The sequence below is a fragment of the Alosa sapidissima genome, chromosome 3 (genome assembly GCF_018492685.1).
Source record: "Alosa sapidissima isolate fAloSap1 chromosome 3, fAloSap1.pri, whole genome shotgun sequence".
Taxonomy (NCBI): domain Eukaryota; kingdom Metazoa; phylum Chordata; class Actinopteri; order Clupeiformes; family Clupeidae; genus Alosa; species Alosa sapidissima.
In genome coordinates, this window is record NC_055959.1 from 8,421,933 (window position 1) to 8,431,932 (window position 10,000).

The 10,000-nt window shown below is 43.3% G+C and overlaps 1 protein-coding gene across 3 annotated transcripts in view; it reads left to right on the forward strand.

The window, feature by feature from the left end:
- Nucleotides 1-10,000, forward strand: part of LOC121706131 (voltage-dependent calcium channel gamma-3 subunit-like) — a 52,480-nt gene that overhangs the window by 28,442 nt on the left and 14,038 nt on the right. The window contains exon 1 of one of the 3 annotated variants that reach the window (XM_042087618.1): nt 2,356-2,484. The exons of the other annotated variants lie outside the window; for them this stretch is intronic. Within the exon in view, the coding sequence (XP_041943552.1) occupies nt 2,436-2,484 (49 nt within the window). The 5' untranslated portion in view covers nt 2,356-2,435. Of the gene's footprint in view, nt 1-2,355; nt 2,485-10,000 lie in introns of those variants that run through there. 3 annotated transcript variants of the gene reach the window in all.

Genomic DNA, 10,000 nt, shown 5'->3' on the forward strand with positions numbered 1-10,000 from the left:
TCTATCTCTCCATCTCAGAAGCCTGGGGAATCAGCCAGGGAGTGATTCTTAATGCATGAACCTGGGCTAGAGTGGCTTGGGTTAAACAGCCATTTTGCCTGACCTCTTCATGAGAACGGGAATGAGAACCGTACTTACCAGCGGGAGGGGTGGACAGTGTGATATACAGAGAGAAAGAGAGAGAGAGAGATGAGCCCCATATTTTACTATGTTAAAAGATAAAAACTTTCAAAGGTGTTAACAATGTACAGACTCAGTGAGCACAACCTGGCCATGGAATCTGGAAGGCAAAAACAGACCTGGCTGCCCAGAGAAGTTTGGTTGTGCACTCACTGTAGCCAAATTGCAGTTGAAACAGATAATTTATTATTATTATTATTATTATTATTATTATTATTATTATATTACCTCTATTATTTATTTACTCCCTTTCAATGCTTTGGAAGTATTATACACTGCATAGTCATGCCAGTTAAGCACATTAAATTGAATTTAACTGAGATAGAGAGCGGGGGGCAAAAAACTGAGAGAGAAAGAGGGCGATTGTGATATGCCGAGAGAGAAAGAATGAGAGAATGAGCAATAGAGGGCAGAGGGCATGTATTGCCCTCTGTGCCTTACATACAATTGCACAATGATTCCCTTGCCTCTCTCCATGAAGCACATTCCAGACACATACATATCCCTCACATCAGGGCTCGAATGATCTTTTTGTCTTTAAGGGGGTCTCTCTATCTCATAAAAAGTTGGCACACCCCGCGCATAGCCTAACAAGGCGATACAATGAAATAGCCTAGGCGCAAGTGGCGCTTTTGCGCAGTACAGTATATGCGCACGGTAGGCCTAGGCTTTACCTTGACACACGCACACAACAGACATAGATTTTTTATACAAATTGATTACTTTTAATTAATTTCAACATATTATTGATTACAATAGTCCATATCTCATTTCAATTTCACAATACAAAGAAATAGACTAAACGATTTAGTCTGTGCCATTCTCAATTTCACAACGTAACTCATTTAAACCAGACCACCGTCTCAGATAGGTCATCAGTGTCAAACACAATAATGCATGTAGTGTAACTTATACACAGGGGCAAAAGCACTAACTGGCAGAAATTAATCAAGCCAGCCAAACTATGTTCTAGTAGGCGAATGTGTTGAACCGTGGAAAATTAATAGACGAACAATTTTGGAGTTTGCACTGAGATATTGTCGGGTAGCCATTGAATATTCCGACATCAGAGATTGCTAACAGGTGTTTCAAAATAGCTGGGAACTTTCCGGAGCTCTGAATGGCAGAGGATAGCTAGATCATCAACACAATCATTGTAGGCTGCATTATGGTCCATAATTTATGGCTTTGTCAATCAACAAAGAATAGGTGAAGCGCAAGTTCAACAGCAAACAGGACTTTTCAGCACGTATCAAACCACGTAGGCTAGCCCAATGAACGCCTATGCAAATAGACAGAACACTCACATCAAAGCATGGTGACTTCTTCAGATTTGCGAGTGCTGTCAAATCGATACGGTTTGCTCATATAGTCTAGTGGTGTGGTGGTGAAGTGTCATGCTGCGTTCAAGAGCGTAGTGTAGGTCTACGTCCCGTAGTAGCCTATATTCTAATTTAACGTCTTTAATTGTAAGAGATCGCACAGGGATGGATAATGAGCGGTTGTTTAAGATTAAATTACAATGCCAGACACCTTCAGATATGAGAGACCCCCTCAGGTTTTTGACTTTTTTGCTTTCATGGGAGCCAGTCCTCACTCTATGGGAGCTCGGCTCCCTCTGGCTCCCACGTAATTCGAGCCCTGCCTCACATTCATCTGAAGCACACCTGGCAACCTCCCGCCACTGAAGGGGAAGTCAAACGGCTGCGGGAGAGAATGCGGGGCCCTTGTGATGTTTAGTTAAATTAGTGTGCTGGTAACTAATCCTCCTGGTGTCAGCGGTGCTAATGCCGGCGAGGAGAACCGGGGAAAGATAACCGTGCCCTGTGGAGATCATTAAAACGCCACCCCGATGAAGCAGGATGACTCACCGTGTCAAAGCCATTAGGCCGATCATTCGCCGCGCTGCATTACGCTACGTTCAGTTCAGCTCTGCGCTCAAGCGCCTCTCTGCTCCTCGCCCTACCTGCGGAAAGAAGACAAAAAAAGAAAGACAATGCCCGTCATTCACGCGGAGGCACGCGATGTGCCGCTTGGCGCATCGATGGACACTTGGATCGCTCTCCACAGAAACGTTTTTTTTTTCAGACATGTCCGTGCATGGTTTCGCTCACACGGGAACGCTGTCTAGACATTTGGCCGAGTATAGATGTAGGTGTCAGGTGCAGGTGATGAATTGCACACAACCAGTCTCATAGTGCTGCAAGTACAGTATCATCAAATTCCCATATAGTAAGACAAGTGTGATAAGGATTATGACGGACAGAGCAAGCACCGGCTACCTGGATGTCATTCTCCTAGACGGTATGTATACGAGTGGGGTGGATGTGATTTTTGTGGAGGAAAAAAATTACCCAGAGTTCCGAGCAGCAAATGAAGCCTCTTGCGCTCTTGTCGGCGCAGTTCCTCTTAAATCTGCGGAGTAAATTATTCTGAACGTGTACTCCACTGAAGTGTGACTAATCACGTGTCATCCCTACGGAAAAAAGGGGGGAGAGAGAGAAAGAGAGAGAGAGAAAACTTGAAGAGTATGGTATGATATCAGTGATGAGAGAAGGAGAAAACGCCTTTAGTGCAACAGCAGCTTGAAAGTGGCCTGCAGGCAGACTCACAGGGGCAGAGGGAAGGAGAAAGAGAGAGAGCAAAGCAGAGAGCAAAAGAAAGAGAGGGAGGAGAGATGCTGATGACGAAAGAAACATAAAGGGGGGGGGGGGGGTACAAATCCTTCTTTTCTTTATGGGTTTCTGTTTTTTTTTCCTTTTTCATTGTTAAGGTAGCCTTTTCTTCTCTTTTTCTCTTAGGATATGAGTGTGTGTGTGTGTGTATGAGACAGATATATCTTGGAGAGTAGATGTGTGTGTGTGTGTGTGTGTGTGTGTGTGTGTGTGTGTGTGTGTGTGTGAGAGAGATATTGTGAAGAGTAGGTGTGTGTGTGTGAGATATCATGAAGAGAAGGTGTGTGTATGTGTATAGGGCAGAGTAGGTCTCTCTGTCCTGGCCTCCCTTCAGTGGAGAGCACAGAATGGCAAGGGACGCTGGAGGAGAAGATAGCCTCTCCTCTCGTAACCCCCCCCCCACCTCTCGCCCAAAAAAAGCTGTCACTCCAAAAACACCCCTCAATAAACGTTCCTCTATCTCCGAGGGCTCTGAACTGTGTATCTGTAGCACTTCCATCCTCCCTGCTGAGAGCTGCAGCAGCACCTCCACCCTCCCCCCATCTCAGGGTCAGCTGCCCATGGGCCTCCTCCACCTCCTCTTCCTCCTCCTCCGTCAGCCTCCGCTGCCCTCCCACCTCCACCATCCTCAGGGGGTAGGCCAAGCGTGGGGACCTGATAAATAAGTCCCCGCTTGAGTTGCTTTCCGAATGCGCACAAAGGTAGCCTTTAATTGAAAACAAGTCTCAGGTAACTCCGATGTATCTTGTGGTATTTTTGCTTTTCTCTCTCTCTCTCTATTGTAGTTCCCTTTACTCACTCTTCATTCTCTCTCACTCTCTCTCTCTCTTTCTAACATATACACACACATACACAAATACACACACACACACACTCTCTGTCTCTCTCTTTTCCACTTCCTCCCCTTGCCCTTTCACTCTCTCTTTCAGTCAATATCCAGGCTGAGGCCTTCCATTAGGCTGGGTGTGAAACACAAACACAGGAGGACTAATTGTTTTGAGAAAGTCCCAGAGCTCTTGGAGATAGAGAGACCGGGGGGGTACAGAGAGGGATGGATAGAGAGAGAGAGAGAGAGGGAGAGCAGCAGGGCAATGGTCGAGCAAGAAGGCGTCGCTGTCACATCATGATGAAGACGAGTCCTTTGACCTGGAGACGGAAATAAAAGACGTTGTGTGCCGTGCATTTTTAAACGAACTCAAACAAATGGTTGCATTCATTTTAGGATACAGCAATCCGATAATCCTTAATCGAATCATTTTGAGCCATTGGTCAGCGGCGAAACCTAATTAAGGCGTTTTAATTCCGTTCCACAAAGTATTCCTCGCAGGGCTCGTTTCCAGAGAGTCATTGAGATAATGGCGTGAGTGTTCCCATTCTTTTTTTCCTCTTCTTCTGTTTATGCGCTGGACCGCTTGTTTTGGTAATGACGACAGGGCGCTAGGGCGGGCCGAGGGCCGGCTAATGAAATGTGTTCTCCCTAATGCGCTGCTCCACTTGTCCTCTCTCAAAAAACAAAGGGGGGATGAAACTGCTTGGAAGCATTTGGAGAGTGCTGGACCCATGCTGATGTCCAGGCAAACTGGCCCGTCGGGGTGCTTGATGGTATGCAAATGGGACCACGGACTTGCGCTCTTAAGCTGTGATGGATGGCGGGTGGACGTCCGGAGCTGTGATGCTGGTTTTCTATGATGCTTTTAGGCCCATCGCCATCCATCGTAGTCTGATGCGACGTGGCGCCTGAGATGAGACGAGACAATGCTTTGCCGCACAGGACATAGCAAGGGCAGTGCTATATAGTTCTGGAGTCTTCCAGAAAAGGTATTCAGGTTCTTCAAAGTCACCAAAACCCCATATAAAGTGTTTTAAGTATGAATGCTGGAGGAGGATCACTTCTCCATGCTCTATAGTTTTTTCTCCTAATGTGACATTTCGTTAAATAATTACACTGTCTGAGACTTTGCTAAGCAAACATCGCTCATCGCTGCCTTTGGCTCGCTGCTGTCAAGGAAGGAAATCCCCCATTTTTAATGCAGATGTCTTTGTCATCCTCTGAGGATGACTACAGCCCTGGTCCCTCTGAAGGGGAGCGCAGATGTTAGTTCTAGGAGTGGTACCGTGGCTGTGGGTGAGCGCTGATTCATTCGCAGACCCGAGGCCGAACCTCCATCCATCCATCCATCCTTTCGTCTGTACCCAGTCTTAATCACTTCACTTTCTGCCCTCCTCCTCTGTCTGGGTGTTATTGTGTGATCGCTGCCTTGATATTATCCTGTCACTCCTATCTTCTCTTCTTTTCTGCTTTCTCTGTTGTGTTTCTCCCTCCAGCTGTCTCTCGTCTTGTGCTTTCTCTTATTTCTTATTTCCTCTTACATAACCACACTCTCTATCTTTCCATCACCTCTCTCTCTCACACACACACTCTTTCTTTCCATTCTCTCTCTCACCATTGTCCCATGATGTTTGTGGTGTGTTTGGGCTGGTGTGCGTTGGTTAGTGTGGTTAGTGTTGTGGGCTTTGGAGCTTTAAACTACAGTGGACAATGATCCTCCGTCAGCGTGTGGATTGGAAATAGCACACGGCTGGCGAGTGACCCTTTGCTGAGGTAAAGGCTGTTGTGTGAGACTTAAGAGTTTTCCATGGAAATGAGACTTGCCACGTCTTTCAGGTGAATGATGATGTCCGTGAGTAATTGGTGGGATGTGTTGAAAACCGCCTGTGTGTGTGTGTGTGTGTGTGTGTGCTGAATGACAATGTGGTGACAAGCTAATGGTGTGTGTGTGTGTGTGTGTGTGTGTGTGTGTGTGTGTGTGCTGAATGGTGATTAGGGCTGTCACTTTTGTGAAAAAATCGTGTTAGATTTTTGAGACATAAGAGTTCATTGAATCGATTGTAAAATCGATTTTTCATGTCTAAAGACGTTTCCATTTTCAACGCCAAATATAGGCCAATCCACAAACAACTAACAGGCATTAACGTAAAGAGGGCGCTTATAGACGCAAGCCAGCAATATTTCTGATGATTTATTGGCGTGAAGTTTCGCGCACAATGACAAACAGGAGTGCAACATTCTCGAAAAACAATAAGCCGAGTGGACTGACATTACATCAGTGACAAACATTACTGCAGTCTTCAACAACGTATCTGTGTCTGTGTTTACGATTAGAAAGGTCAAACAAATTTTGCCTACATAGAACTCGATTGCACAGTTTGCATAGCCTACCGCTTTGTTCTTCTCCATAGTTTGATATACCAAAAATCCGAAGTAATTCCACATCGAACTCCTCAAGTTATTAGGGCCTATCACTCGTCTCTCTCAGGTCGCACAGGTTGATGTCCTCCATTTTTTGGCAAAACACGAGCAGCACAGCAGCTGATTGAAACAGCTGTTTCCGGTGCGTAAAATTGGTGGGAATTTTCTTTTTAGCTTTCACAATGCTTACTGCACTTCGGAATTCTTTTATATTCTTATATTCTTGTTTGTGAATTTTGTTACATCTATCCTTTTTATTTGTTTAATTCGTTTAAAATTAATAGTGTACATATTTGGTTAAAATCGGTTCCCTATTTTAGTTTTCGAAACTTGTGTTGTTTGGTCCAATCGATTGTGCAATCGATTTTCGAACGTAAAGTGACAGCCCTAATGGTGATATGTGGATATGAGCCAGTGATGTGTGCATATGCTGAATTGCAGGGTAAGCAGGTGGTGTGTGTGTGCTTGTGGGTGTGTATGTGTGTGTGTGAGGTTATGTACCAGTGGTAGTGGTAGTGGTGTGTGAAGTGCGGTGAGTGTTTGATGAATGATAGTGTATGGTTATGAGCCAGTCGTTTGTGTGGTAAATAACAGTGTGTGAAGAAGTGTACAGTGTTTGAATGGAGCTGCGCACACACACACACACACACACACACACACACACACACACACACACCTGCAGTGAGCCAGGGCTGAGGACGCTGGCGCACAGGCACCCAGAGAGGATTACTCCACAAAACAGGGACAGCTTGACTCACCAGGCTGACTCACAGTCTCCCACTGCACACATGTGTGAGCTGATTCCTATGATCTGTGTGTGTGTGTGTCTATATGTGTGTGTGTGCATGTGTGTGTACAGTATTTGTGTGTGTGTGTGTCTCTCTCTTTCTCTGTGTCTGTGTGTGTGTGTGTGTGTGTGGGAGGGAAACAATATTCTGTTTATACACAAATAAAAACACACCCACACACATTTGCATGTAAAGCACCATCATTGGGTGAATACATAATGCATGATTCTTCTCTCACACACACACACATACACACACACACACACACACACACACACACACACACACACACACACACACACACACACATAGTGCATGGAGTCCTGCCATTGTCTGTCCAACTTTCCCTGATTCATTTGATACACACTAGTATGAGACGTCATGATGTTGTGACTTCAGTCAGTCACATGGGCGAAGAAATGCGTATCACAATATGGATATCTCTATGACACAGTATATTACGATACAATATTCTGATTCTGATGTATGTCCTTGTGTCCATCATGCCGCACTAGGCTTGGTGTGTTGTAGGGCTGTCACTTTTGTGAAAAAATCGTGAGATTAACGTTCTTTTTGGTGTAACAAACTTTGTAGTTTTTTCACAAGCTGTTGCAACAACTAGTAACGTTAGAACAACTACAACACCACACTGGATCTAGCTAGACCGTGCTGCATGTACACGCCCCCTTTTAGGGGAAAGGGAGCTGTTTGGATAATGGAAACCTATGCTGCATAGAAGTGGGGAGCGAAAAGGGGTTATACTTACTAAATCTTGAAACAAACGTGAATAAAAGGCACAAAATAAGGTTGGTGTAAGAGTTATCTGTGTGTTTATGGGATTAATGTGACCATTATGTTCCTATTTTTTGCTCTTTCCAGTTTAGCCTACTAACAGGAGTGTCACGAATGTAGGCACAGTCAAACTGCCCGTGGCTGACTATAACTAAGTTCGGCAAGCTTAACGTTACATGTCATAACATCAACTAAACATAAGTCACACATTCATTCTATCACTTGTAATATGAACGTAGCCTTTTTCCTACAACTAGGTGAGATAATTGACTATGCCTGTTATACTAAAGTTCCACAGTTAGCTAGCTAGCAAGCTAACCGTTTTACATGGGATATGGTAGTGTAGCTAGTACGTGCTGAATGGGTTGTAATGTAGCCTACATCGTTTCGACATGAGTAAGTTACATACACATAATTCTTTATAACTGCCGTGTTAGTAAAATTCTGGAATGGCCTGTAAATGAATAACTAGGTGTAACGTCAAGGTGTGATTAGGCTATCTGTCTTTCCCATTAGAATCAATGTATGTTAACTTGTTTTCCGCTAAAATGGGGCGTGATGCAGATTAAATGTAGCCTATCTTTATGATGATGCGCCTTTAGTAGGCTACGTAAAGGCATGCTGCACACACTTGTTTGGGCTTATGAGCAGGCCAAAGAGTAGATTCGTACAATAAACACCAACGCAGTTCTGAACTCCCGGTCAGCTGAATGGTGTTTTAAATGTTTTGCTGTGGACACCGATGCCGACATGAGTGCGATGCAGTCTGCTTTCGACATTCATTTACTGTAGCCTACATTAGATTCCATTCTTTTCAATACAACTCTGCACACCAGCATCGCACTTTGCCGCCGTGTAAATCACGATTCAGTTATTTGGTCGACGCTGCTCCATAAAATCCATTGTTCATCCAGTGTTGGCGTGTTAAAAACTTCGGCGCTGATGTGTGTGGCAAGTGACAGTATTCCATAGACTGTAGGCCTATAAAATACCAGTGCACTCATGTCGAAAAGTTCCTTATTTTCAACCGAACTCAAAGATAATGAATATAGTATTTTATGTTTGTTATGCCCTTTATTAGCTATATTTCTGAAGAATATATTGTGTTGCCTCAGGTCTGCTGCACATCTTTTAAAATTTGATTTGAAATAATCAAATAGACCTACGTCTTAAAGTTAAGTTAATAAAGTAACTTGCTTTGCTTTCATTTGAATCCTAATCAAGATACACAATAATTGCTTTATATTGTTAACATGGACTCCTGGGAAGTTCAGAAATGCAAAATAATAGAATTTTAATCATGCGATAAAATATCTGATTAATCGTGATTAACTATAGGAATTCAGCAATTAATCGTGATTAAAAATTTTAATCGTTTGACAGCACTAGAAAAAATCCTGTTCGATTTTTGAGACATAAGTGTTCATTGAATCGATTGTAAAATCGATTTTTTTATGTCTAAAGACGTTTCCATTTTCAACGCCAAATATAGGCAAATCCACAAACAACTAACAGGCATTAGGATGAATTTTGTTACATCTATCTTTTTTATTTGTTTAATTCGTTTAAAATTAATAGTGTACATATTTGGTTAAAATCGATTCCCTATTTTAGTTTTCGAAACTTGTGTTGTTTGGTCCGATCGATTGTGCATAGCCTACCGCTTTGTTCTTCTCCATAGTTTGATATACCAAAAATCCGAAGTAATTCCACATCGAACTCCTCAAGTTATTAGGGCCTATCACTCGTCTCTCTCAGGTCGCACAGGTTGATCGCGTTGTCCTCCATTTTTTGGCAAAACACGAGCAGCACAGCAGCTGATTGAAACAGCTGTTTCCGGTGCGTAAAATTGGTGGGAATTTTCTTTTTAGCTTTCACAATGCTTACTGCACTTCGGAATTCTTTTATATTCTTATATTTTTGTTTGTGAATTTTGTTACATCTATCCTTTTTATTTGTTTAATTCGTTTAAAATTAATAGTGTACATATTTGGTTAAAATCGATTCCCTATTTTAGTTTTCGAAACTTGTGTTGTTTGGTCCAATCGATTGTGCAATCGATTTTCGAACGTAAAGTGACAGCCCTAGTGTGTTGTCACTCTAACGACTGGAGGAGGGGAGAACCTTCAGTTGCTATAAAGCAGTGCATGTATGTGTGTGTGTGTTTGTGTGTGTGTGTGTGCGTGCATAAAACGGCATTTCATCATTAAAGGTATTTCATCATAGAGCGGTATTTCATTGAGAATAGACAGGTAGAGTGGTGTGAGAGTGTGTGTGTGTGCGTGTGTGTGTGCGTGTGTGTGTGTGTGAGCAGA